Consider the following 27,674-nt stretch of genomic DNA (forward strand, 5'->3'; position numbering starts at 1 on the left):
ACCAAGGCTCACTGGTGGTGATTTAGCTGCTTCCCTGCTCTTCATCCCTTCCCATGGTGGGACATTGTCCTTGCTGACCCTTCATGCCCAATAAATCATGATAGCGTGCTGAAGCTCAAGGCTGTACCCCCAGAAGGGAGGGCAGTTGAGTTGCCATATAAAATCAGTCTCATGACACTGCACTGACTTGTTCCCAAGCACCAAGGCAGGAGGTCCAAGTGCTCCTTGTGATGACACTGAGGACAAGAGTCACTGCCTGTGGAGTCCTCCTCATGCTGCTTGGCCTCCTCAGGGTGAGTTGGGATTTATGTCCCCTTTAGGAGCTTTTTGTTCCCATCGTAAGCCCACCTGTGAGTCAATCCATCCCCTGTCCTTTGCCTCCCAACCTTAGCATCACCTGGGAAAGCAATCAACATATCCTCTGGCCTTCATGAAATTAATTACTGTACAGAGCAGCACTGGGTGTGAGGCAGACCACTGTGGGGACCCAGGAGGGGTTGGGGGGACAGTGGGAAACTTCTTGCTCTCAGAAACAGTGATATGGGATTTTTGCCATCCCAGGGAGCACGGCTGAGATAGGAAAAATAGCAGCAGGGCAGCTCCTCTGGCAGGCCTGGGAGTTGAGCTGGTGGTGACCCAGAGGGACAAATAATTCCTGTTGTATCACCAGCACACTTGCTGCAGCACTTGGCTTTTCTTAGGCTGTTTTCTCACTAAAATGCCAACTTCCCTGACCTCTCTTGCAGGGGATTGCAAACAGCCCGTGCCCTGCAAGGCTATCTCCTGTGCGTTTTGTGGGGTGCACACACGTGGGTGCGTTACCTGCTGCTGCAGTTCCGTTGTGCTTGGTTAAAGGATTATTAAGGTGGATTAAAAAGTAGTAATAGCTTCAAAATGCTGGACAGTGTGACAGCTGTGACACATAGAGCTGTGACATATAGAGGTACCTGTTCAACACCGCAGGACCCTGGTCTAGGGGGCAGACGTGGGGTCCCGTAAATTGGGTCCCTTCCCACCCCATAAAGCCCCGAAGCCTGTGTGGCCCCGCCCACTCCCGGCGGCCCCGCCCCTCCCCGCCGGCGGCGCCAGGACCCTGGACAGCGCCGACCACTCTCGCGAGATTTCGCGGCCGCCCCTAGCCGGGGCCGGCGGCTGTCGCCGTAGTCTCGCGAGATCTGGGCCGCTGCGGCAGGAGCAGCGCCAGGCGGGCGCGCCGCCGCCGCCACCCGCCGCGGGACCGGCCGGGTCACGTCACGTCACGCGGGTGAGTCCCGGGGCCGTGGGGTGTGTGTGTGGGGGGACACACGATCGGATGCTGCCCCCGAGGGGGCGACCGCCCTCTGCATCACCCCCCCCGCTGCACCCCACTGCGGGCGGTGGGTGCGCGGCGTGGAGGCGCCCACGCGTGGGTGCAATGCCCCGCCGGGACCGAGCTCTGCTCGCCCTCCCCGAGCAGCGCTCCGCGCGGGGGTTGTTGGGGTTTCTCCTCGGTGGTGCATTGCAAACAAACAGAACACAAAAAATAAAACCCACCCAAATTTTGCCAAAGCCCCTGTATTTTGCACAGCGCCGTGGCCGGTGTGGGCAGGAGGACACGTGTGGCCACACGTCCCCGCTCCCGGCACACGTGCGTGGGGCCGCGTCGCCGAGCGCTGCCTGCGGAGACGCCCGTGGGCAGCCCACGGGTGTCGCGGTTGCTTTGCCCATCCCGTGTCCTGCGTGACGCTTGGTGGGGGGGCTGCCCTGGTAGAGGCCCCCAAGCCCCCTCCGAGAGCCCCCGTGTCGGGAGAAACGTGCCCGGGGGAGGGCAGACCCCGCGGGGACGCGCAGGATGGCCGTCTTCGTGCTCGTATTTAAAACCTCAGCGCTTAATTTTTGCTTTCATTCTGCTTAATTTTCCCTGCTGGGACAGAGCTGAGCAGGGCACGGGCTGGGACCGTCCTGGGATGCTGAGCTCCCCCCTCCCACCTGCAAGACACGGCCCAAGGTGCCAAACGATATGAGTAATCGTCAAGCCAGCGCTCAAGTGACTCACTACTGACAATCACTGCTGATTTTTTTTTTCCTCTTCCCAGCTGATATTTTCAGCTATTTCCCTGCTCCCTCCCGGCCTGGTTTCTGGCTCGGGCTTGCAGAGACGGGAGCTGCGAAGCCGTCGGGAGGCAGCCCGGTAGTTCCCTGTGCTGGTTCTCCTTGCAAAAAGCAATATTAAAAAAAAAAAAAAAATTGGTTTTGGGCCAAGGAACAAACTTGAGGATTTCAGGCTGCCCACGGCTGCCTCCGGTGGGGCTGCATCTCCCAGGGCTGGATCTAGGTCAGGCGGGAGTGGGAGGTTAAGCCTGTGCCCTGCCCCACATCGCTGGATCTTCTCTTAATCTCCTGCCTTACCCGGTGCATAAAGCCTCGGGCCCTAGGGGCCGGGATTTATTCTGCTGCCAGCCAGGTGCCGGCGTAAGCCCGGATGTGTGAATAGTGTAGAGTGTCCGCATAAATAAAACAAACTGCCTTCTTACAGCGCTGTCCTTGAGCTATTTTGGAGCTGGGGGGAAGGTGAAGGCTCTTTGGGGAGGTCCCTGACCACTTCACATCACTTTTTCTCTTGTTTTCCTCCAGCTTTGGTAAAGCTGCCAGGTTTTTATCCCTAATTTTTCCTGTGGAACGGAGAGGCTGAGTGTGTGCCAGCATGGCAGGTACAGAAGGGGGTCTCCAAAAGGGCCTGGGGCTGTAATGTCACCTCCTTGGTCCCTGGTGGGTTACGGGTGTCCGCGCTTGCAGGATCTGCAGGGCTAAATTTGTGTCTATCTGCGTGGGTGGTTGTGAGGGGAAATTCCCGATTCCTCCCTCAATTCTTGGGGCTGAACGAGTCTAATTCGGAAGCCCCTTGATTTGCGCTCAGCTCCTTGCGGTGCCCAAAGGCGGCGAAACTTTTTTCTTGCAGAAAAAGTGAACAACTTCCCTCCGCTGCCCAAGTTCATCCCCTTGAAGCCATGTTTCTACCAGGACTTCGACGCGGAGATCCCGCCGCAGCATCGGACCATGGCCAAGCGGCTTTACTACCTCTGGATGTGTGAGTTGGTGGGCTCGGCTGGGTTCGCGTTTCCCTCTCCAAAGGGTTCTCCTCTGGAAGACACCGGTCGAAAGAGCAGAGTGGGACCTGGGGAAGTCCTTCTGCCCCTCCAAGCCTCAGTGTCCCCTGTTAAAACCCCTTGGGCGGTTCCAGGGTCCAGGACGGTTCCAGGGTGTGGAGCTGGCTCAGCACCTGAGGGCTGTTGGTGACCTTAGTGTCGCACTGGAGCTCAGCACCCACACGTCCTCCTGCCCAAGGATTTACTGACTCGCTCGGCTGCCGGCCATGCCCCCCAAGAGAGCTGCCAAGCCTCCCCTGGCTTTTTTTGGCAGCCAGGCTGGGGAAAAGGGCTTTTTCTGCCATTGTGAGTCCTCTGGCAGCAGCCTGAGGCGGAGATGCTGCTTGGACTGGAGGGCCAGGGTGCCTGCTCCCCAAAACAGGGGAGCACAGGGCTTCTCCCAAAGCCTTGCGCCTTGTTCTTGCCTGTTCCTCTTGCATGCCTCTGTGTGCCGTGCTGTGCTAACAGAGCTGTCACTGTCTTCTAACTCTTGAAACTAGCCTGGGTCTCTCTTCCTTACCGACCCCGTGCGGGGAGAAGAGCCAGAGGGACAGGTCGCACCCTGACGTATGTGGAAACATACTCAGGGCAAGCCGGCACCAGCGTTTTGTTTTTATTTCAAAGAACTTAGTTCCTTAATTAGGCGTTTTCCCTGAACTTTGGAAGCATATCAGCGCGTAGGGCGCGCCCTGTGCTTTGTGGGCACGTTATGGGTTGAGATGGTGCCGGGTAACTTCCCGTGTTTTGTCAGGAGGGTTAGTGGAGCTTTTCTATGAAGTGGGAGGAAAAAAATGTTGTGTTTCCCTAGAGAAGCTGTCTTGGGGATGTTAAATCCCCTCCCGGTCCCAATCTGGCCATTCTTAATTTAACAGAGCTCGGTTCTTGCTCCAGCCTCTCCCACAGCGCAAGCACCAGCTCTCTGAACCCGTTTCTCTCCAGAGTTCCTCTCCGGATCATTTCTCCCCAACTCCCCCGCGAACACCCGGCCAGACGTGGGCACAGAGAGGCTGACAGGTCCCCTTGGTGTCCTTGGGGGCTCCGGGGAGCTGAGCGCCCGCTCAGCCCGGCCAGCTGAGCTCCCTCTCTTGCCAGCTGCAGCTCTCTCGCAGGCGGCAGTGGGAGGCTTGGAATTCTCGAAGAAATAATGAATCATTCTCAAAAATCGGAGGCGTCAGAATGCAGATGAGCCTTCTCGGCTTTGTCCTGTGTCTGCTAAGCTGGGCTTCATAGTAGCAGCCCTTGTCTCGCTTAACCCCGAGCAGGGGTGGGAGAAGCAAACATACCAGTTGCTTTCTGTTGGTGGAAACGTGCCCCAGCTCGTGAGCAGCGGGGGGACATGGCCCTTCCCTGTCCCCAGAGCCCCGGCCCTGCTTAAGACATAACAACTCTGAGCAATGTATATATATATATATTTTTCATTTTGCTGCTCAGCTGAGGTTAGACCCCCTTTGGCTGAGCCTGGGGCTGCCCAGTTAATTTAAGTTAATTTAAAGAAAACCCATCTAGGTTAACACACTGCTGGAGCTCAGCCCCGCACGGTCATCCATGGGGTCGGGGTCTCCGGTATCGCACCGACGTCCTCGCGTACACACGCTACTCTGCTCCCTCTGTGTGTGTGTGTGTGTGTGTTTGCAGTGAACAGCATCACCTTGGCGGTGAATCTCGTGGGCTGCCTCGCATGGCTGATTGGAGGCGGCGGAGCTGTTAATTTTGGACTGGCAATTCTCTGGCTCATTCTCTTTACGCCCTGCTCCTATGTCTGCTGGTTTAGACCTATTTACAAAGCTTTCAAGTAAGTGGTCACGCCTGAGCCCGGCTTTTCGTGGTCTTTTTTTTGTTGTTTGTTTTCCTTCCTAAACAGTTAGCACTTAGCTCAGAGCATTGCCTGAATATCTGGGGGAGTTTCTGCTCTTTCTGCGCAGCCCTTTAGTGTGACTTTCTGACCTTCAAAGCAAGAGTGTTTGGGATTTGCCAAGGTCCAAAACCCCAACCAGGCAATAGAAAGACCTGATATGTGTCTCTGAGCAGCATCGGGGCAGCGGTGAGGATACAGTTGGGGTGCCAACTTTCCCTCCCCTCCTGCCCGTCCTTGAGGCTTCTATTTTTCCACGAGCCCTCGAGGTACTTATGTTGATTATCTCTTGCTGCCGAGGTCGATCCCCAGAGCAGTATCGCCAAATGTACAAAACTGGGGGTGTATTTCTTCCCTGTGCGGGAAGGTTGACTCTGACGGTGGGTGGTGTGCATTGAGAGCTGTGTCCCAACGCAGATTCACTCTTGCCTGGTGCGGGGAGGGCCTGCTGCCCCGTGGCTTTCCCAGGTGCCCCCTCAGCACCTTCAGCCTCTCACAGTTCCTCTTTTGCTCTGGAATCCGTGGGCAGCTCCGCTTCTCACCCTCCTCTCACTAAACCACGGCTGCTTCTGCCCTGCGAGGGTCTGAGACGCGGGAGCATCTCCGTGGGGATGGAAGCGCAGGGAGTGACCCAGCCTTCTCTTGCAGGACGGACAGCTCCTTCAGCTTCATGGCCTTCTTCTTCACCTTCATGGCGCAGCTGGTGATCAGCATCATCCAGGCGGTGGGAATCCCGGGCTGGGGCGTCTGGTAAGGGAGATGCTGCTCTGGTGTCACACGCATGGACAGTCACTGTTGCGCTGGTGCTGTGGGCTTGTGGTGCTTGAACATCCTCAGTACTTTCTCTGCTTGGGGAGACGGTTTGAGGAGCTGGGGTGCGTTGAGCCAGCGGGGGAAGCCTGAGCTGGTTGTTTTAATCTCCCCGCAGTGGCTGGATCGCAGCGATTTCCTTCTTTGGGACCAACGTGGGCTCGGCCGTGGTGATGCTGATCCCCACCATCCTATTCACGGTGATGGCCGTCTTCTCCTTCATCGCTCTCACGATGGTACGGGCGGGGAGGAGGGGGGCTGCCGCATTTTTAGGTGCTGTATTGTGTCAGGGAACCCTTCTGAACGCCAAAATCCTGCTCCCCCAAACACTGTGTCCCCCAATCCTGACTCCCCACGGCCCATACTCCAAACCATACACTCCAAAACCCTGCACCCACAGATCCTTCCCCCCAAATCCTGCCTCACCAAGCCCTGTACCCTAAAGCCCTGAACCCCCAAACACTGCACCCCCAGATCCTGCCTCACTAAGCCCTGTACCCTAAAGCCCTGAACCCCAAAAACCTGCACCCTCAGATCCTGCCCTCCCAAACCCTGAAGCCCCAAATCCTGCACCTTAAAACCCTGCACACCCAGACCCTGAGCCCCCAAACCCTGCACTCCTGAATCTTGCACCCTCAGATCCTTCCCCCAACAACCTGCACCCCAAACCCTGTACCCCCAGGTTCTGAACCCCCAAACCCTGCACCCCCAATTCTGCCTCTCCAAATCCTGCAACCCCAAACCTGTTTTCCTTGAAATCCCCCAAAACCTCCACCCCTAAACCTTTCACCACCAGATCCTTCCCTGTACACCCTGCACCCCCAAATCCTACATCCCCAGATACTGAAGTGGGGCTCAGCGCAAGCTGCGGCCGCTCAGCACCTCTGCTTTGTTTCTCTTTTCCAGGTGCATAAATTTTACCGGGGGAGCGGCGGGAGCTTCAGCAAGGCGCAGGAGGAGTGGACCACGGGGGCCTGGAAGAACCCCCACGTGCAGCAGGCAGCCCAGAACGCGGCCATGGGGGCGGCACAGGGGGCCATGATGCAGCACGAGACGCCGTATTCGGCCACCCCCAACTACACCTACTCCAACGAGATGTGAGCAGCGGGACTCTGGCCTCGGGATCGTGGGGAAGGGAGGAGGAGGAGGATGGCTGAGCCCAGTTTGTGCAGCTATTTCAGAAAGGCAAAGTGTACCATAACGGTTCTTTTCCCTATTCTTTGTAACGAGAGAATTTTGGATTTATTTTTTTTCCCTTCCCCCCGTCACTGTCTTATCTCTTCTTTTCTCTTTCATTTTTCATTTTGAAGAGGCCGTGAGTTGACCTGCAGGGCTCTTGTTGTGCGTGGTAGTAAGTGTACGTTCACGTGTCTTCTTTTTCCCTGTGAAACAGTGTGTGGTGGCAGTTTTTTAATTCCTGTGGTGATAGGTGTATGTTAGAACTACATCAGCCAAAATCCCCCCAAAAGGGGAAGAGAAAAATAGCAACCAGCACCCACCTCCCCTCTTGGAACAAGCCTTGAACCACAGGTTTCTGACGTGTGTGAGTTTTCTCTTTCACTTGGTATTGTCCAGCCACTTGCCACTGTCTCAGCAATCCTGGGAATCCTCCCTTTTCTTTTGCTTTTTAACTAGGAGGTGGCTGGCTGATTTAGCATTTTAAAAAAAGGGAAACCAACCAACCAACCAACCAACCCTGAAACCTGCTGTTGATATGCTGGAAGCCAAGAGATTCCTAATCTACACCTTGGCTCAGGATCTACAACTTCTTTCAGTGCGCGGTGTTGTAAATTAGTTCACATTTGGATGTGAAAGACCAATTTTTGTGCGTGGCGGTGGGCAGGAGCCCCAGCGCGCTCTGTGTGCGTGTGCGCGTGTGTCGGGGAGCCAGGACAGCGTTTCCCTGCATTTTTTAAAGGCTTCTGTTTGGAAAAGCGGCTACGAAACGGGCAGAGCGTTTCTCGGAGGATCTATTCTTGCGTTAGGCTCCGGATCAAATTGTGCCACCCCGTGCACAAACACGTAGAACTGGTCTCACTGTAAACAGTGAGGCTGAGTTTTGTCCCTGTTAGCTTTTGGGGCTCTTTAGGGCTGGTGGGAAGGATATTACCGCTGGCTTGTGCTTCTAAAAAAGTGCAGTGAAACGTGGCTGTGTTTTTTTCACTGGCGCAGAAATCCCTGCCCAGGTCTGGTTTAAATAATGATCTTGGGCCTTAGTAGGAGGCAGCTGAGCTCAGACTAACACCCCATGGACTGTGGCAGCTGGGGAAGGCGATCACCTCAGAAATGGGGGCTGATGGACACTGCAGGGCAGGAGGGGGAAAGTTCCTTCTCCCGGATGCTTTTCAGACTCTAAATGCACTTTAAATAAGACAAATTTTTCTCCAAGTCCTAGAAAAGCAGCCCAAACAGAAGCAGATCCATCCCTGTGGCTCGAGTTTCTCAAGCTTGTGCCTGCAGCTCGCCAGGGTTGCACGAGTCCCCAGCCTGTCCCTTCTGGTGATGCTTGTCTGTGACTCCCACCCCCGAGAAATCCCCCCAAAGAGGAACTTCTCTTTCCCAGCAAAGCACCCCAAGAATAGTTTCCTTTTTAAGGGTATCACTTCAGTCGTTCTGCAGTAGGCAGTCGTCTCTTGGCAAGACTAAACTGATAAAAATGCCTGTCTGTGTGTGCGTGTATATATGTGTATAAAACGTTAAGGAGAAAAGTAATCCTTTGCTGAGCCTATTATGTACTTAATCAGGTTTAAATATTGTGCAATTCATTTATAGCTAGCCTAAAACTTACTATGCCAAATCACGTGCTCTGTCATCTGTGTCTGAGAAATGATGGATTTAAGTGACTTCACCTTTTGCATTTACAATAAGACGCATCAATAATAACTGTAACAAGCTGTAACTAACAGACATCGCTTCAGCATCTAACCCCGCTCCCCGGTACGGCTCCCGAACGCGTGGGCGGGAGCTGTTCGTGTCCCAGAGCCCTCTGCCTCTTGCTTTTCCTGCTGTTTATTTCTCGCCGACTTTAGGGAGATGCCCACAGAGCACCCTGGGAAGGACAGGGTGTAGGAAACAATCACAGAATGTCAGGGGTTGGAAGGGCCCTGGAAAGCTCATCCAGTGCAATCCCCCCATGGAGCAGGAACACCCAGATGAGGTTACACAGGAAGGTGTCCAGGCGGGTTGGAATGTCTGCACAGAAGGAGACTCCACAACCCCCCTGGGCAGCCTGGGCCAGGCTCTGGCACCCTCATCGGGAACAAGTTTCTTCACGTATTTAAGTGGAACCTCCTGTGTTCCAGTTTGCACCCATTGCCCCTTGTCCTGTCACTGGTTGTCACCGAGAAGAGCCTGGCTCCATCCTCCTGACACTCACCCTGTATATGTTTATAACCATTAATGAGGTCGCCCCTCAGTCCAAGCTCCAGAGCCCCAGCTCCCTCAGCCTTTCCTCATCTCTCAGCAAAACATGTTAACGATTTTGCAAGACAGGGTGTTCTACCTAAAGGCAGGCACATGGAATAGGCAAAAAGCCCCTGCTTGTATCACCCTAATCCTGACTGTAAATTCCTTCCTGTTCCCCATTAATTGGGTACTCCAGGGTTTACAGACCACCTGGCCCTGCCTCAGTTTACCAATCTCATTCATCCAATTCTAACAATCCCCTCCCCTTACAGATTTATTTAAAATATGGATTTCTGGCTCTTCGGTTACCCTTCCCCCTAGCTTAACGTTTAAATATAGGACTCAGTTTGCATTCTGGGATTAGTTTGAAGAGACTGTTTTACATTAAGGATTCATAGTCCGATGTCTCTCAGTCCTTCCCCCTGGCTGGGGTCGGGCACCAGGTCCCCAGTTTTGTAAAAACAACATTCCTTCTTCAAGAGGGACCCCCCGCTGCCCCTGGTTTCTGCTCTGGACAATGAACGAGGCTCCTCTCGGACTGTCTGTCTGAATCCCGCAGGAAAACGTTCGCTCCTGGGCTGCGGAGCCTCCCCGTGCTCGGCTGCCACCGGGAGCTGCCCGCTGGCTCCTGGGGGGATCCCGGAGCATCCCTGGGGCACTCTCCCCCACACACACCCCGGGGCGGGCAGGGGTGGCCGGGGCTGGGGAACGGGCACGGCGGCCGCCGCCACGACACCCCTTCTGGGTCTCTTCCCGCCGCCCCCGCGCATGCGCAGCCAGCACCACTCAGCGCTGGGCAGGGCGCGGCCAGCACCAATCAGCGCTGGACAGGGCGGGCGCTGTTTCCCAGCGTGCCCTTCGGCTTCCTGGTCGCGGCGCCGTTGCTAGGCGACGGCGGGCGGAGGCTTTGGTGGCTGCAGGCCGCGACCAGGCCCCTGCGCTCACCGGGGCTGCAGCTCAGGCCGGTGTCGCCCTCCCGACCTTCGGCCTGCCTCTGGTATAGAAACGTCGTTCGTTTACGTTTGGGAAATCTCCGGGGTTTCACGGTTCTGTTCTTTGACTCAGCGGCCTTTTAAAGCCGTTTTCGGTGTAACTGCGGAGTTAAAGCTAATAAAACAACTAAGCGGGCCTCTAAGCTGCTTCCTTTCCAAATGGCCTCTTAGCTGATTCCCAGGAGCTGCGTTTGGGTGAGAGGAAAGTGATTTAATTGTTATTTAGTAATCATAAAGGAGGTCGATGTTTTCCTTGCCGTGATGGCATTAACTTAATTTTAATTAGATATAGATAAACATGTAAAGTGTTGCAGTAGCGTTGAAATCACCTAGCCAGTATGCACGCTGGGTTTATTTGCCTCTAATTACTCTTGCTAATCAGCAGCTGGAAGCTCCAGCTGAAGTCCTGCTCCTGCCTCAGCAATTTCTAATAAACACACTGAGAAACCTCAGGGGCCCAAGTAATTTTCTTCAAACTACGAGGACGTTGGTAACAAACTGTACCGAATCCCAGAGTCATGTCTCTGCTAGAAACACATTTTTCAGATTTTTCTCACCCAATTTATTCCCCACCAGAGAGTGCAAAGAGAGACGAGCTCAGCTGGGGGTCGCGTGTCTTCTCAGCAATCAGGCGCATTTGTTGTTAATTCTGCACCATGTTCAATGTGTGAGAGCCGTGTGTCTGTTTTGGGGGCCGTGGGCTGCACCAGAACACTTTTGTGGCTCTCCCTGCATGGGTTTTACCCTTTTGTTTGCTGGTATCTGAGAAAAAATTGTAATTAAACAGGAGCAGTCGGCTGCTGCTGTGCTTAAAAGCCTGCTGGTGCTTGAAAGCTTTGTGGAGCAGAGGCTGCATCTTCATCCTCAGGCTGAATTACTCTGGGGCTGGTGTAGTCCAGGCTTAGATCTGTGCCCTCGGGGAGACGTCGGAGGCACCGTTAGTCAAGGGTCTTTGGTTTTTCTTTGCTCGTAGAGTTTGCTGGGAGCATGGAGCCCTTCTCTCCACCAGAACCAGAGTTTCCTGCAAAAAAGAGCTCGTCTACGCCGCAGGAGAAATACCGTGTCCTGGTGGGTGTGACTGGAAGCGTGGCTGCCCTGAAGCTGCCTCTCCTCGTCGCCGAGTTGCTGAAAATCCCCAGGGTGAGTAAATTGATCGGTAGAAGTCTTGGGAAGTTGATGGTAATCCTGTTTCTCATTTTGCGGGAAGATCTAAAGTAAAAAGTTCCTTCTGGCTTTGAGTCCTTTAGTTTGACAGTGTGTCGTGGGATGGATACTCCTGATTAATACTTTTTTATTTATACTTTTTCCTATAATTTCATACTTCTTTATACTTAAGAGTTAGCTTTACATCAGGTTTTAAGGGCAGCAGCTGTTCCTGGCTGTTTCCATAAGCAGACATTTAAAGTCTGGAATATCAAAGCACTATCATTTAGCTCAGCTTGCCGCATTCTCTCAAGAATGACTGAATAGGTCCTGTCTTGTTGTTTTTTATGTTTTGTTTTTCTTTTGGACTATGTCCTGTCAGTCAGGCCTGTCAGTCAGGTTCTCAGATCTGGCTACAGACGCAGGTGGATGCTTTCTGGAATTTGAAATTTTTAATTAGGACCTTGCTGTTTTCCATAGGTGAGATGTGGAGTTGGCAAGTATGGATGCTGCTGTGTGACCAGCAAAGGGAAAACAGAGCTTGTTAAAAACAGAAATAGAAAATACGAACCGCTGTATGTGTCTGTGCCATTTTTTTTTTACTACATTGTATTTTCTGGAGTAACACAGGTGTCCAGTAGAGGCCACTAGCAGAGAGGAAAATGTGCAGAGGTTTGCTGTAGAATAAAGTTAGAGAAGACTTTTAGCTTTTAAGAAACAAAGCGTCTGTTTTGGAGCAGAGGAATGAAGGTGGCAGGAGCAGGAGCGTACACTTACATATCCAGATAGATTGGTTAGATTATTTAATGATTATTGCTTTGGATGATGTGGGAGGTGTTACCTGAGATCTATAAATGTATTAAACTAGCGTCAAAAGAGCTACAGACCCTGAGTAACTCTGAAGTCTCTGATGCTGATAACCAAGCTGGAAAGGGTACTGGAGATGCGGCAAGCTGTTGGGTACCAGTTCTGCCAGTTGGGCTGGCACTGCGGTTTGCAAAGAGGGGCCTCAGTTAATTTATTACTTGACCCGAAATGATTAGTGAGGCCAAAAGTCCTTGTCTGAAGTAAGAGGGCCAAAGAAAAAATGATACCAAGGAAGGGGAGTGAGCAGAGCAGAGCCGAGCTAGGCATCTTCTGTCTGCCTGTTGTCTCTTTTCCTTTGCTCTTCATGCTCGGAACGTCCTTCTTGACAGGTGACAGGAAGGATGGAAATCATCCACTGTAGGAATCTGGGTCAGACATGTTCCTTCTCTCTGAGCATTTGATTGCTAATTAAAAACTGCAGAGGGCTGGACATAAATTCTCTGTGAAGGCCCATAGGTTCTGTGACATCCATTGCAGGCTTTGTGGCCACCAGTTTTAAGCTCTAGTTGCATGAAAAGTGAAGGTGAAACATCCAGCCCAGGAGCTTTGGGTACTTAATTTACTAATTAAAATTATTTACTAATTTCTGGTGTGATTTCAAGGCCTGCTGAATCAGTTTAATTTTACCATTGAGTTTAAGTCTTGCTCAAGCCTATTGCATCAGCTTCCTCACTGCTGGAGCAGAACTTGAACAAGCTGTTGGTGGAAGCAGGGCAGGAGCGCGGGAAGGCTTTGCTGCCAGAGGAGATGTGGTCAGAGGCTTGAAAGCAGAGTGGCTTGTTTAAATTGATGTTTTGACTACGATGAACAGCTTGCCAGTGTGATGTTGCCCTCATTAAACTTTAACATCTCCCTGAGGGTGGTAAGGGATGTGACTATGTCTTCTTGCCTTTTGTTTAACCTCTTTGAAGATCTAGGAAATTTATAGGGCAGCAGCGTGTGCCTTTGGGGTTATTCCCCTCACACCTGCTGTTGTGGGGAGGCAGCACCCAGGGTCTTGTCAGGACACTGTGGGTAACTCTCCTGGTTGTGCCAGGCTTACGCACCTTGTCTCAGGCTGATTCCTGGGATTTTGAGATGGCCTGGTAGGAATTCAATGACAAAAATCAAATTGGCAGGATACCCCCAGCAGAAACAACAATGACGGCAGAATCCTCTACCAGAGCCCAAGAATATTGTGTGAACACAGGAGAGCAGTTGAGCAGTGAAGCTTTGTCTGGAGAATTGCCTGAAATGGTCCAAGTGAAAGAACTCTTAACTAGTCTAAACTGTCTCCAGAAAAGGAGTTTGAGTGTGGCTAGACTGACTTCACTGTTTAAGCAGAGACATAACCACAGGCAAACAAAAGGTGCGCCGGGTAAATAAAAAGAAAAAAAACCTGTGTAGGCTAAAGTGATCTTGAGAACACTGATCTCCTTCCAGCGTAGGTGGAGGGACTCGAAGGATTTACTCAGAACAAGGGATCCAGGAACCCACCCCAGCAGAAAACCTTAGTTAGAGAGAATATTTAACTATCAGAGTTCTAACTAATGGAGTTTCTTGGGGGAGTGGTGGGATCACCACTGCTCAGAAGCCTTGAGCATATCCCTCTGGTATGTTAGAGCATGTGGTGGGTTGGGTGCTGTACTCGATAGCCCGCTATTCCATGTTCCTGAACTACCTTTAAACAATGGGGAGAAAACAGCAGAGTGTCTTTTTGGGATTTCTGTGTATCCTTTAGCCTTAGATATTTTAGATTTTGAACAATGATGCAATTGAAGAAGCAAGTTACAAAACATGTCATAAGGTTGGTGGGGTTGGGTCACCTAAAAATCCTTGTATTGTTATGACTAACTGTAAAATAAGAATACCGCTAACGATCGTTACTGATGAAAACTTTTGATGCAGACCTGGCCTACTCATACCATTTCAGAGAGCAGAACGTGCCCCTTTAAACTACATACTGCTCTTTAAAATCCCCAAATAAATAGTATCTTTCACCTTAATACCTCCCCAAAGGCCGTGGCATAGCAGAGAGCAGCGTTAGCACCTTTGTGGGTGTTGCTGCTTGGCTCCAAACAGCTTCCTGTGAGGTGAATATGGAAACAAGGTGGTTGGTTGCTGTGAATATGATCTTTGCACTCGAAATCGCTAGAAACTCAGCTGTGATTCCAAACTAGGGTTGCTTGAAAAAGATCAGATATTTAGAAGAGACAAAGGACCAAATGTATAGTAGCAAATGCTGGCATCATGTGCAGCTATATTTTTCCCATTACTTTTTCTTCAGGAAATGGGAAAAATTGCCAAAGGCCACGGTATGCTAAGGCGGGGATTTTCCCCTGCTCCCAGCTGTTATTCTAGTCATGTCAGGTGCAGATAACCAACTCTGCTCCATTCCCCGTCAAATATTAGATGGTGTCAGGGAGATAGGTTAACATGTTTTGTCACTTCAACCGCTGCTGTGGAAGATAGCTGCTTGGAGGTCGGAGGTTTTTGGCAGTCTGTTTTTTCAAGAGCGTCTGCACGCTCTTCAAGCGTCCAAGCACTTCATCAGTTTTGTACCTCAGGCCTCAGTTCTCTGGTGGGAAGGAGATGTTGGTGAGGCTGGTTTCTCCCCATCTCTCTGTTGGGCTGCTAGAACCATGCAGTGGGTTGTGCTGTCAGCTGCTTGAAGGAGCAGACAGTGGTTGAAGGTGGCCAATAACAAGGAAAATGGGAAACTTCTCTCCCCTTTCCCACTTGTTCAGATTCCTGCAGGAGGGAATGAAAGGATCTCACATCATAGGGCATCTTAGCACCTCTGAAACATCCAAGGGAGATGATATACACCAGGATATACAATATAACTGAAGGTTCCACTGGCTTTCACCAAGGCAGGCAAGTTTATTTAAGGTTTCGGAGAGAATCTTCGTATACTTTCACCCAGTCTCTCCTGCTGTTGGAGGAGCCACTGGGCTGCTGGTTTGATGGTTGGCACAGAGCTGCCTCTTGGCTCCGAGTGCGGGAAGGGCGATCGTGCTGGCGCTGTCCAGGCATGCCGCCCCTCGGCGCTCCTCTGCGCTGCGGCAAAGGGAATCCACAGAGCAGGGTGCTCGCTGGCTCCTTTTGGTGGGTGTGTTTGGAGATTAAAGGGCATCTTTCACAGAGCTTTGGTCTGCTGCCTCTCACCGTCTCTTTGAAGTTCGGTGCAGAACTGCGTCTCATTCTGACCTTCCCTGTCCTCTCTGCTGTCCCTGCTGTGAACTGGCCATGTGAACGTGTTTGGCAGGTGGTGGCTTAATCACCTGCCCATTTTAGGGTGGCATGAAATGAGTCATTGGCTGCTGTGAACACCTGCAGTGGCCTGACCTTTCAACTGTGAAGGTCCTCTGAGAATCTACATAGCTTTCAAAATTTTTGTTGCTCTAGCCCTCTGCCTCTACCCAGCTTTACAGGATTGTCCTCAAGTCTAACCATTGCTCTGTCTGTTCTGATTAGCTCGAAGTGAAGGTGGTCACTACTGAGAGAGCAAAACATTTCTACAAAGCCGAGGAGATTCCTGTCACCCTCTACAGTGATGAAGATGAGTGGCGGGTGAGTTGTTCATCCTTTGGAGACTGCAAGGGCTTCTGTCCTGTCCCCACTAGCTACGTGTTTTGTAATTCAAGTAGTTTGATTATGCATTCATGCTTCCTACTTCCAGGAGGCCAGTGGGTCATGCTTCAGAGAAAAAAAAGGCAGGCTCTCTGGGAGATTCACGTAGAGGAACAGAAGTATTCCTCTAGGTTTCTTTGCAGGAGACCGCATTTATTTATTTTTTAATCCTGGGCCAAGACTCGCTTCTTTGTTCTGGTAATGTATGCTTTAGGATATGGCTTTCAAAGAGCGTGGTTCCAACCGTGCTGCAGGCAAGGAAGAAAAGAAAGGCTGCCCTGGCTGCACAGCAGGATTTTGTCCATCCCCAGCAGACTTGCAGCAGGCAGTGAGGGTAGAAGTGGTCTCTCACCACGCCGGGCTCTGCCGCTATCCGTGGCTCTGAGAGAAGAATCAGGAAATGTCACGAAAAGCCACTGCAGAGTCGTGGTGAGGGTGTTGCGTGCTTGTCATGAGTCACACTTGTCACCAAGTCAACAGCTTAATTCTGCTTAGCACTACGTATTCTGAAACTACGGACATCGCTGACGTTCACAAAACTACCCACACTGCTTTAAAGCACAGCCTGGTGTCTGACGGGGGTTCTTTGTGCCGGTGTCGCGGGGCAGAGGAAGGGCAGTACCTGGAGATGTTGTGCACCATTGTGATGGGTGGCTGGAAGTTAGAAAGGTTCTCCTGGTGGAAGGGGTGTTTGCCGCAGTGGTGTCTGTGTCTGTGCTCGTGTGTCCACATGGAAGAGCCGTTCCAGTAAGGGATAGCTCAGTTGTCAGGGCTGTGAATTATTTTTTTTCCCTTGATTACAGTCTTGCTGACATGCTTTCAGAGTCCCCGGGTATGAAGAGGTTAATTGTCTAAACATCAACATTTATTTTTCTATACATTTTGTGCCTGCTTCACTGTACCAATCTGAGAACAAGGTGATCTACTCTTTACCAGTACTCTTAGCAATCCACTCGCACATGAGCATCACTTTTATGAGGAGAGAGACATGCTAGTGGCAATGGCCAGGAAGCTTTCTGGCTGGTCTGGGAGACTGCTGGAGATCTACTGGGTCTCCAGCCGATTAATTCTGAGGAACCCTCTGTGGGGTGCTGGAAGAGGAGCCGGTTGGGATTTGAGGACTGCTGGCATACTGGAAAGCAGGTGTGAAGCCCTTATAACACGCCATTCTGACAGAGGGTGGGGAAATAAGCCCGCACAGCATTTGTTTGTGAGATATTTTCCTCTGAAGATAAAACTACAGTTTTCAGTGCTTCTAGAAAAAAATAGAAGCGAGTGGAGGAGCTGGGAAAGGTGTCAGGAACCAGCAGCTTTCCGGATGCTGTCTTTTTGTTGTGGTTTCCAGTGACTCAGAGAAGGAACAGTTTGTGGCCTTGGTGCACCTCTTGCTGGCCTGTGGTTGTGTGTGTCCTCTGAGGATTAAGCACCTGATGCTGTTTGCTGTTTCTCTTGACATTTTCCAAGTTAACTGTGCTCTTAAGAAAAGACCAGGGCTCCCTTGAGCATCTTAGAGCTCCACTGAAAATAGAAATATTCACTTAAGAGCCAAGAGAAGACCCCAGTTGGCTAAACCTCATCCAGCCCAGAAAAAGCCAACAGGAGTGTTCCCTACTGTAGTTACGAGGGTTTACTTTGCTGCTGAGGAGTGTCCATCCTAATTGGAAGTGGTTTTGCAGTTAGGGGTCTATACCTCATTGAAAGGCAGAGAACAGCTTCACTTCAAAGAAATGTGAAGTTTCTAAATCCCATGAGTTCCTCAGGAAACATGACCACTGGTTTGGTCCTGTCTCGTTTCATTTGGCTGACAGGATGGAGCTCGTTTCCCTGCTGAGATATTCTACGTGTTGAGGGAGCACTTGTGAACAATTCTGAAGCTGGGGGATGATAAGAATGGGGAAAGATCTTTCCTGTGAGTTGAAGTCTGTGCTTGGTGGATATGTGAATTGTCTCTGTGGGGAAAGGATACCCTTTGTGGACAGCATATCAGTGCTGTCTGTTAACTGCGCTTCCTAAACATGCAGCTTTCTCTGGAGAAGGGGGGAAATCAGAAAAGTGAGCACTGTGGCTGCAGTCCCTGGTTCCCCTCGCTCTCAGATCTTGCTTGATGGGACTGTAATTCTTTCCCCTGCAGTTTACATGGTGGTTACTAATGAGGGATTGATAAAGTTCCTGTTGTTCACAGTGTGCATTGCGAGGGTTCACTAATCCGCATCTGCTCTCACCCCCAGCTGTGGAACGGCCGTTCGGACCCAGTCCTGCACATCGAGCTCAGACGGTGGGCTGACCTTATGCTGGTGGCACCTCTTGATGCAAACACGCTGGCAAAGCTGGCGAACGGCATCTCTGACAACCTGTTGGTGAGTAACCGGAGAGTTCTCTCACCTCCCAGTGTCAGACTATCTGACCTTTCTTTCATGGAAACTCTTGTGCTGCTGCAGCGTCGAGAACATTCAGATTTGCATGTTCTGCTCCCACTTCATACACTTCTGTCTCTCTTCCTCTGGTATGGTCCCCTATTCCTTCTCAATCAGTTTTTCTTTCCTTCCCTGACCTACAGCCGTTTCCACTCCTCAGCTCCGTCACTCTCTCCCATTATTTCCCAGTCTCTGCTTTGTTCTTTTCCTGCTTTTTCTGACGGGTGGTATTTCTCTCTTTCTACCTCCCCTGTCTCTGTCATGCATGTGCACACACACACGTGCACATACACACTCGCACTCACTTTTGAGTTCCTCTCTGCATTTTTTAGATGTAATCTGGAAAGACACCTGTGAGATCAGATAATATTGTTTACTTCCTGCTACCTCACCTCCGCCCTCACCTCGCTGCATAGCACAGAAATTCAAACATGCTCACACTTACTTACTTTCCAGTTTCAGTGATGGGGGATTTTGCTTGTTCAGGCTTGTTTTTCTGGTATTAAAACTGCTCTGGCTCAAAGGCTGATCAGAAAGGGTGCTAAAAGAGAATGTGCTTCTCTGTTGGGTGATGGGGACCTTCAGTGGGGCTGAATGCTTTGTGTCCAGCTATTAAGTCTTCATTAGGAGAAGTCATAAGTATTAACTACTCAAAAGATCTGCCAGGAAGCTGCAGATCTGCAAGTGTTTCTGTGGTGCATCACCCTTCTGTAATGCAGAGAGGCTAGAACTAGGAAGGGAGGCAAATGGATTAACAAAATACACCCAGAGCAACAGCATCAGCGAGAAGCCAGAAGGAGCTGTGAGGGCAACAAGCAATGTCTTGTCCATCTGGGTTCCCTTGGTCCCATAGATGTGATGGTGGTAGCAGAGGGAGGAGTTCAGGAAGGATGTTAGGAGCACATGGCTTCACACAAAATCCTGCCGGTCTTTTTGGTGAGCCATGTTGAGGGAAGAGCTCCAGCCAAGGAAAACAAGCGCTGGAGGTGCTGGTTGGCAAGTTAGAACAAATGCTAGCACACTTCCCAGTGCCGGGAAGGGTTCAGATCACAGGACATGAAAAAGGATGGGCAGAGTTCTCATAAATACTGTGCGGTTTGAGCAGAGACCCTGCACCAGGGACAGTTGCAACCTGAGAATCTCCCTTTGCATGATTTAAATACTACTGGGCCTGGGGAAACTGATGGGCTTTGCACTAAGAGCAACCAACGTTTTTCTTTTGAAGGAGATGAGGTAACACTGAGTGATCTGGAACCTCTGATTCCCTGTAGCTTGCAGGAGCTGCCAGGTGGTTCGTGGTCTGCCAGCATCTTCTGCAGCAGCCCAGATGTGTTCACGTTATCCTCTGTTGGGAGCCTGGAAGCAGCAGTACTTCCTTTGTGAGCAGTTACGGATCCAGTTGGCATATCATTTAAAAAAAGACTCACTTGCCAGCTTCTTCTGTTTAGCTCTACAACTGGCTTATCTGAAGCATTGCCTGAGGCCTTCTTTATAGCTAATATGTTCTGTGGCCACCCCTCAGTTGCTCTCGCTCTCCCACGTGGGCTGGCAGTCTGCACGCAGTGTATTCCAGCTTGGCTTGCTCCAGTGATGGCCCCAAGCCGGAGTAGGATGGGATCTATCCTCTTTGTAGCCTCCCTCCTCATTCTTGCCCATCACAGATGAGCTGTGCTGGAATATAATACAAGGCAGATCCGCAGGGCTGCTATTAATTTGTATTATATTCCAGCTGCACTGACAGATTGAGGCTTTTGGCCGACACACGGGCTGGGAAAGCACTTCTGTGCAGCAAAGTGATGAGAAGGAATGAGGAGAGACAGCCCGTCCCAAAGCTAAACCTCTTGGCTTCTCTTGCAGACTTGTGTCATCCGCGCCTGGGATCTGAGCAAACCTCTGCTCTTCTGCCCAGCCATGAACACGGCCATGTGGGAACATCCCCTCACAGCTCAGCAGGTGGAGCAGCTGAAAGGCTTTGGCTACACAGAGATCCCCTGCGTGGTGAAGAAACTGGTGTGCGGAGATGAAGGTCAGTCCTTTTGTCCTTTTGCACATTTTCTGACTGTTTTCCTGCACGAGTGCTGCTCTTCTCCTGAAGGAACGTGCGTTCTTTTGCCATGTGGTCTTCAAGATGTTGGACTGCGGGGAGCAGGGTCTCACTGCCAGGGTTTGTAGAAACAACCTGAAGCTTTGCCTTGTGCTAGCTGCTATCTATTATTCTTGTTCATTCATTTCTAAGCAGTCTTAAGAGACCATGCAAGCCAGGCTTTCAAACGAGCCGTTAGATAGGCCTGATATTTAAAAGAAATGCTCTTTCAGGAAGAGAGGAGATCAAAGAGAAGGCAGGCTTTGCGGTAAGCGTTATCAGCCTGGGATTTGGGTGTCCTTACCTTGCCCTCTGCTGTGACTGGGGGCTGTTTGCATCATGCCTCAGTTCCTCATGCCTGCTCATGGGGATAATATCTTATCCCCGAGAGCAGGCAGTGAGAAACAGGGCTTTGCAGACATGGCTGAGGGTGTAGCTGGATGTGCATTTAACATTTGTTGTTGTTTGTTGCCTGGGTTACTTTTCAGCTTCCCAATGGAGTTCTGATTTGGGGTTTTGACATCAGACTCGCCTGTGAAGTGAAGGAGGGGGGTAGGGAAGGTTGTCACGCTCAGTTTAACTTGCAGTGCTAAGAAATACTACTAAAATGGTCTCATTCATATTTTAAGAGCTGCTTTAACCGGAGGTATTTTGACTTTTGGGATGTTTTGAGAACGTTTTTTTCTACAAGGAATTTGATCGAATGGATTTGCTTTTTGTCAAAATTTTCCTAGATAAATTGTCTGTCAAATGTCCCCCAGTTCTGGCCATAATAGTAAATGTGCTATTACCTTCACGCTTTTGTTGAACAACCCCAACTCTAGCAGGATTTTAGCTGCTCTGTCAGGTAGTTCAATGCACAGTCTGTAGTGAAGACAAGGTGTTAAAATATTCTTGATGGTTAAATTCTAGGGCTGGCTCAGTTTCTGAATTCTTAGGAAGATGCAGTGCTCCTGGAGAATGTTTTTTTTGGAGCTGAAGACCAAGAAATATTTACAGTTAGGTAAGTGTAGTCAAGTAACTCAGGCATCAGTTGAAACATCCTGAACAATTATGTGTCAGCTGGGATTTTAGACCTGATTATATCAAATTTCTTATGTACTTGTAATAATGTTAAGGGAAAACGCCCAAAAGAGGTCATTCTGCACAGACATCTTGGCAGAAGTGGAAAAGCCATCTGGCGTAGCTTTTTTTGTCCTTTATTTTGTTCCCTTCATCTTTTTTAGTCCGTATCTAGGATCATTATTGCTGCAGTGAGCAGCTGAGTTGCCTCCTCATGGGTCATGCACTTATTCCTTCAGGTTCCTGCACCTGCGGCAGAGCTGTGGTGTTGTCATCCCCGTTTCACAGACGGGGATCTAGGCTGCGAAAGGGCCACATGGGTTGACTCACCAGCACGGATGGATGTCGAGTTGGATGGTGAATGCGATTTCCACCTTCTGCTGCTCTGCCCTGCCCCTCTCCTGGGGGCTGTGGCCCTTGTGACGGGGGTGTGAGCCGCGTGAGGCAGCAGGTGAATTGCTGTGGTTTGCAGCTCGAAATGGCAAAGTAAACTGGTGTTTATTGGGAGTGACCTCATTCCACCGCCGGTTATTTGGGAGCTGCTTCAGGTTTGCTTCAGCTGTCTCTACTCTGAGAATAAGCTCCTGAAGGAGCGTGTGGGAGAAGGATGGTATAGACAGCTGGGGCAGCCGTAGCTGTGTCTGACTCGACTCCGCTTGTGTTTGTGAGTCAACTCACAACAAGATTTTCCTGTTGGCAAACTCCAGGACTTTCCTGGTGGTAGGTAGGAAAATCATGGCAAAGCATCCCTGTGTTATCAACGCTGTCTCCAGCACAAATCCAGAACACAGTCCCACACCAGACACTAGGAAGAAAATTATCCCAGCCAAAACCAGCACAACAGTAGTGGACTCCACGTCTCTGAAGACACAAGATGGTTTCCACCATGGACTTTTTTCCACTCTTCCTCTCTTTTTTCAGGCCTTTCACCTCAAAGCCTCTTCTTCCATGCTAATTTCAGTTTTGCGGGTTTCATCCACAAAGGAGTTTGCCCAGTGGGTAGCAAACCTCACGCATCTGATGCAGAAGAAAGGAGATTCAGTTTGCATCAGTTTTGTCTGTTGATACTGTGGTTTATCTTGCTGTAAAAGAGGTTCATGTTCCTCCACTCGTGTGGCTGGTGTCACCTGAAATGGGCCAGATCCTGACTGCCACCGAGTTTCTGCATTACAAGCTTTACCCGATTTATTTTTCTTCTGTAGTAAATGGGTGGGTTTTAGACATAGAGTCCAGCTAAAAGTGAGTTAAAATAACAAATTAAATCAAGTTGCCATTCAAAATGTTTCCTCGATCGGATAGTTAAGTGTAAGTTGCTGGCTATTGGTCTTGATAATGTCCATGTTGAGAGGTTAATGGGCCTGTAGCAATTTGCTTTTGCAAAAATGTTTCCAGACTGCTGGTATCTTCATCATCCTTGGCTGGATTTCTAGAGCCTGGAAGATTCTACCTGTAGGCATGAGCTGTGCTTTAAGACAAGTTGCTTACGAGATTTTGCTTTGCTAAACCTAAAAAATCCATCTGTGAATTGCCAAAGATGTTGAGCAAGTGGGAGAGAAAAGCTTTTACATTATGTTGTCCAGCACTCGATCTTCTCCAAGAATTCCTTCCAAGATTCGAATGGGTGCAAATCCAGAACAGCTTTTCTAACATGAGTCTAACTGCAAAGTCATGGGAATGGTAGGAATCTGGCAAATCTTTTCTATAGGCAAAGACCATTTCAGAAAGATACTGAACACAGACAATGTTTACCCAGGAGAAAGGAGGTGAAATAGGGTATTTTGGGGCACTTTTACCCCCTTGTGCCCAGGTCAGTGTGAGCTGAGACAGCGGCTCCCTGTGCGGCCATGGGTTAGGTGCAGACACCTCTGGGGATGATTCAGAACATAAGGTGCTTATTAAGGTCATGAGTTGCCTTTGAAGGTTTCCTGCCTCTCTCCATTGACTGAGGAGCTTGTGCTCCTGCTTAGACTTCTGAATTAGGAGCCAGACTAAGTCAGCACGAATACTCTTTTCGTTCTCCTCCCCGCTGGCGTTCAACCACCCCACAAAACCCCTGCAGAACCAGCTGGACCGAGCAGATCCTCTGCCCCCCGCAGTTGCTTTCTGTTGGGCGAGTCACAAGGAAACACGTGGGGAGATAGTCGCTGAGCTCTGCTGTGCCATACCACCATTGTACATTTAATTTTCCACCGTATTGCGGTGTGTGGAGAAGCGAAGAGGTGGGGTAGGAGAAGCACGTGCCTTGTGCTCTGGATTTCACCATGTGGTTTTGCTCTCACTATGTAGGTCGAGGTGCCATGGCAGAAGTGGGGACCATCGTGGAGAGCGTGAAAAAGATCCTTGGAGAACGGGACTTGCCAGCGCAGAACTGATGGTTTGGCCTGTAAATTGTATTTGTGTGCCTCCCTGATGATTTGAAGATAAACCCAACAGGAAGCTGAGTCGAGATGGCGTGCAGACCCGTAGTGTGCTCTTCAACCGAAGGAGTGAAACGGTCGTCTTCCAGCTGGTGCCAAACTTGAAATGTGGTACATCACTGCAGGCTTACAGAAACCAAAGCCAAGAACACATTTCTTTAGTGTGGGGAAACTCTGTGGTGTCTTGTAGAGAGGGAGTAACGTTCCCCCAGGCCACTCGGCCGCAGGTATTTCACATGTGCTCGTCTCTGAGGAGGCTGCAGAAAGAGCTGCCAATGAATTTCTGGTCCTGTGGTTCCCTCGAGGGATGCTAGAGAGGTGAGAGCTGTGCAAGTCATGGTGATGGGGGTTATTCCAGCCCTTTCCAGCCCTTTCCAGCCCTTTCCAGCCTGTCTGCTCCAGAGGTGTCTGGCTTCACCTTTCCAGCAGGAGTCACTGTCCAAAAAGCATTTTCCCTTCAGGAACTTAATAAAAAAAACGCTTTTAATTCCATCTCTGAAGAATTGCCTCTTGTAGCTGCTCTGGGGGGAAGCTGTGCCTGACAGAATTGTTAAATCATTGTGTCTGCAAGCTCTTTTTCTCAGAAATGGGGAAAAAATTGGCTAAAAGCAGCTTAGCCTTTGCGCTTTTGTGTCTGTTGACTTGGATAGGGATGCAGAATGTCAACTGTGACCCAAACCAACACCTGCCTGTCTGGGTGTTCCCGTCAGGAAATTAGCAGGCTGGGCCCTCAAGGGAAAGCCAGGGTGGGTGTTTCCCAAGGGAGCAAAGTCAAACTTTGCTGATGACGGTCCTTTTCGGCTTGAAAATTAACCGACTGGCATGAAAAAATTGGGAAATCCTGTGACCCCCTGGGCCAGATCAGCCGGGGATTTCCTAGTCCAGCCTTTCCTTGGAAACATGATCCCGCTCTGGGGGGGAACGGGAGCAAACTGGGACTGTGGAACACGTCGCTATAGCAGAGCACAAAGAAAGTTTATTTTTAACTAGACCCGCGCAAATTTAAGGCCTTCAGTACAGAACGTGCATCTCGCCTATGGGGGCAACCTTCAGACTTCTGTGCACTAGGGAATAGGTTATCGGGGTGTATTTGCTTTCCTTATCCATTCCACACAAATAAAAGCCTCTGAACTTTCACATTTTTGGCTCTTTCACCAACAGAGAGCCGGGGATTCAAAGCTTCTGGGGATCGAGTCAGAAGGAGCCTTGTGGGAGCAGAGCTCATGGCTCGCACAAAGGGTGGTGGTACCGTGGTCATGAACTTTGCATTTTCCTGGTGTCTGTTCATGTTCTCAGTGTGGTGAAAGCTTTTCCCTTATCAGAAGATCTTCCTTGAGGCTGATTGAAGGCAGCAGAAGAAACGCGTTTTGGTTTCCATGAGTTTTGTAGTGAACGTTGCTTCTCCTCACAGAGAAATAGGTGTTCCATTAGTTGCAACCGTAACCCGACCTTGGGGCTCCTCTTGGCTCTGCTGGCGGTCTCTCACGTGGCCGCGGTTGCTTATCCTTCCTCCTTGTCCATGACTTGGCAACGCAGAAAAATCTGACAAGCTCTTCATACCAAGTCCTCGATAAAAGCATTCATCTGTTACAAATCTGGTTCGCTGGCTCCAGAAATGTTGGCAGGCATCGTCTGGCTTCTCCTGGAACTGTAGAGCGGGCAAGAGAAGTGGACGGCGTACGCTGCGAAGCCCAAGGTCTGATAATTCAGCGCAAAGAAGTAACGTGGCCTTTCTGGTTTGAGAATTTACGCCCGGTCGCCTGATAGTGCCCAGATCTGGTGTTGGCGATCGTGGCACCAGTCTCTGCTAAGAAGTGAGACTTGCCGCTCAGCCTCGTTGAGAGGCTTAAGTTAAGGCTTGCAAAGAACTTACAGATCCTGGAATAAAGGGAGTTAATTATTTGTCCTGCAAATATGTAGAAAGGTCTGGCTGAGTAGAGCCTGAGGGAATGAGGAGCACTTCACAGTGGCCGAAAAACCCACATAACTCCTCCGTGGAGAACACGGCTCCCTGTCTGTCTCATCACTGCTGCAGAAACATGCACTAATTGTGCCGCTAGACGATCCTCAGTGTAATTGCTGCAATCTCTAATTGGTGGCAGGTCATGATAGTGTTCCAGGTTGGGATAAACGCATGCTCAAACTGCCTTGCTTTCAGGGCAAAGAGAAGAAACAGCTGAATGCCTTTGGGGAGGCAGAGGGGCGAAACAAGAGCAGCTGCCAGCCCCGGTGTGGGAAACTGGCAGGAAAAGAAGCCCCGTCCGACATGCCGACATCTCCATCCCTCGCTGTCTGTGCTTCAGGTTTGTGCAGGAGGCTTTTGCTTTTCCTTCAGCTCTTCTTTTTGAGCCGCACGCTGATATTTTTTGTTTTGCTTTCCCAGGAAAGTCTCCGATGACCGAGGCAGCATCCCCATGAAACCTGCTGCGTTGCGATTTCATTCACAGCTAAAACTGTTTCTCTCAGCACTGACTGGGGAGCGATCAACAGCTGGGACAAAAGCTCAGCGAAGGCAGCACGTCTCCTCCTCGCCTGGCCTCGGGTGGGACTCTGAGCATCCATTTCTCCAGCTGCTTCTCCCCCATCCCAAACCCGATGTGATCTCTTTGCTGCTTGCCTTCCCGAGGTCGAGGAGGAGGAGGGAGATACTGTGGTGACGCTTTGTGTCTGGATGCTCCTGGCTCCAAGCGTGGTGCTTTGGGCAGGAGTCAGCTCCCCGATCTCCGGTCCCTCCGCTGTCACTTGGGATGGGATGTGCATCATCCCACGTCCCTGTCCCATCCCACACCTTTGTCCCGCGGGCCTGCAGGAGCAAAGGCACCTGAACAGATGGCGGAAAAACTCCGGTTTAAAAATAAAAAAATGTGACAAAACCTCCCCACTTTTAGACCTTCAGCGGTCACGTCTCTGTGCTGCTCCTGGTTTCGAGAGCCAGCGTGCAGCGGCTTCGCACCCGGGGCTCCGGATTTGACACCCGCCTGCAGCGAGGCGGGGATGCCGCCTGCTTCGGATCTTCGAAAGCGCAGGGTGGCAGGAAGCGTTTTTTACCTCCCCGACCGCAGCGGGGCCGGGTGCTGGGAGAGGGCGGCGGCTGACAAGGGGTGACAAGTCGGTGGGGACAAGTGAGAAGGTGGGGGTGCTGGTACAGGTGGGCTCTCCCTGCTCGGGCAGAATTTAAAAGCCCCAAATAAAGCCCTGAGAAGTGAATCCTGCATCTGTGATGTTTACACAGTGATTGCAAGACTGGTTATGAATTATTTAGAGATTGCAGGACTCTGGCAGTGTGGGATTACTGTTAGGCTATTGCAAAGCTGGACCTTGGATGAGTTTGGCAAAGTCTTGCCCTGCTCCTTGTCCTCAGCCTAACGACTCGCTACCTCTCTCTGGGTAATGGGCAAGGACTTTTTTAGCGGCAAAGGGAGGTGGTTCCTAGGTCTCAGGCTCCAAATTGCTGCAAAGGAAGTGCTGATCCACCTATTTGTAACTGGCTGTGTTTCAGACAGCTTTGGGCTTCATCCTGTGTCCCACCCAAAGCCGCCCTGCTATGGGTGAGCACTGGGCATGGGAAAGAGGTCACTATAAAATCATATTTCTTTGATTTTAACCTGCCCGTTGACGAGATGGGGCCTTTCCAGAGCCCTGCAGTTTTGCTTTCCATCAGTTTTTCTGCCTCTCGGGCCACTCTGGCCTGTGATAAGGCCAGTGCCAAAGGACCCAGCACCACTCGGCACAGACTCCTTGGCACCAGCTGCGCTGATAGTTTGGCTTTGGTGGTGACAACCTTGCAATTAAAACTTGCAGGTGCAGTGTTCTTGTCCTGGCCAGCAACCTCGGTGAATAGTTTAAAAATTGTTTCCAGGAGTAATTGAGCTTAATTAGAAGGTTGAATTTC

General features: G+C 50.7%; 2 protein-coding genes across 4 annotated transcripts; both read left to right on the forward strand.

Moving 5' to 3' along the window:
* Nucleotides 1-1,170: 1,170 nt before the first annotated feature.
* SCAMP5 (secretory carrier membrane protein 5) lies at nucleotides 1,171-8,650 on the forward strand. The gene is made up of 7 exons (XM_082060941.1): nucleotides 1,171-1,264; nucleotides 2,614-2,690; nucleotides 2,939-3,067; nucleotides 4,761-4,917; nucleotides 5,626-5,727; nucleotides 5,906-6,023; nucleotides 6,694-8,650. The coding sequence occupies exons 2-7, from the start codon at nucleotides 2,684-2,686 to the stop codon at nucleotides 6,886-6,888; spliced, it is 708 nt and encodes a 235-aa protein (XP_081917067.1). The 5' UTR covers nucleotides 1,171-1,264; nucleotides 2,614-2,683; the 3' UTR covers nucleotides 6,889-8,650.
* A 1,412-nt stretch (nucleotides 8,651-10,062) lies between these two features.
* PPCDC (phosphopantothenoylcysteine decarboxylase) lies at nucleotides 10,063-24,919 on the forward strand. 3 transcript variants are annotated; one of them, XR_014184803.1, is made up of 7 exons: nucleotides 10,063-10,189; nucleotides 11,158-11,324; nucleotides 15,651-15,746; nucleotides 18,035-18,163; nucleotides 20,078-20,246; nucleotides 21,216-21,306; nucleotides 23,652-24,919. XR_014184803.1 is itself a non-coding variant. In XM_082060522.1 (6 exons), the coding sequence occupies exons 2-6, from the start codon at nucleotides 11,172-11,174 to the stop codon at nucleotides 23,735-23,737; spliced, it is 633 nt and encodes a 210-aa protein (XP_081916648.1). In that variant the 5' UTR covers nucleotides 10,063-10,189; nucleotides 11,158-11,171; the 3' UTR covers nucleotides 23,738-24,919. The 3 variants fall into 3 exon arrangements, 2 of the variants coding, with proteins under 2 accessions (XP_081916648.1, XP_081916649.1); XM_082060522.1 differs by lacking the exon at nucleotides 21,216-21,306; XM_082060523.1 differs by lacking the exons at nucleotides 10,063-10,189; nucleotides 21,216-21,306 and adding an exon at nucleotides 10,242-10,379.
* The last annotated feature ends 2,755 nt before the right edge of the window (nucleotides 24,920-27,674 follow it).

Source organism: Streptopelia decaocto, assembly GCF_964273445.1.
Source record: "Streptopelia decaocto genome assembly, chromosome: 9".
NCBI classification, from domain to species: domain Eukaryota; kingdom Metazoa; phylum Chordata; class Aves; order Columbiformes; family Columbidae; genus Streptopelia; species Streptopelia decaocto.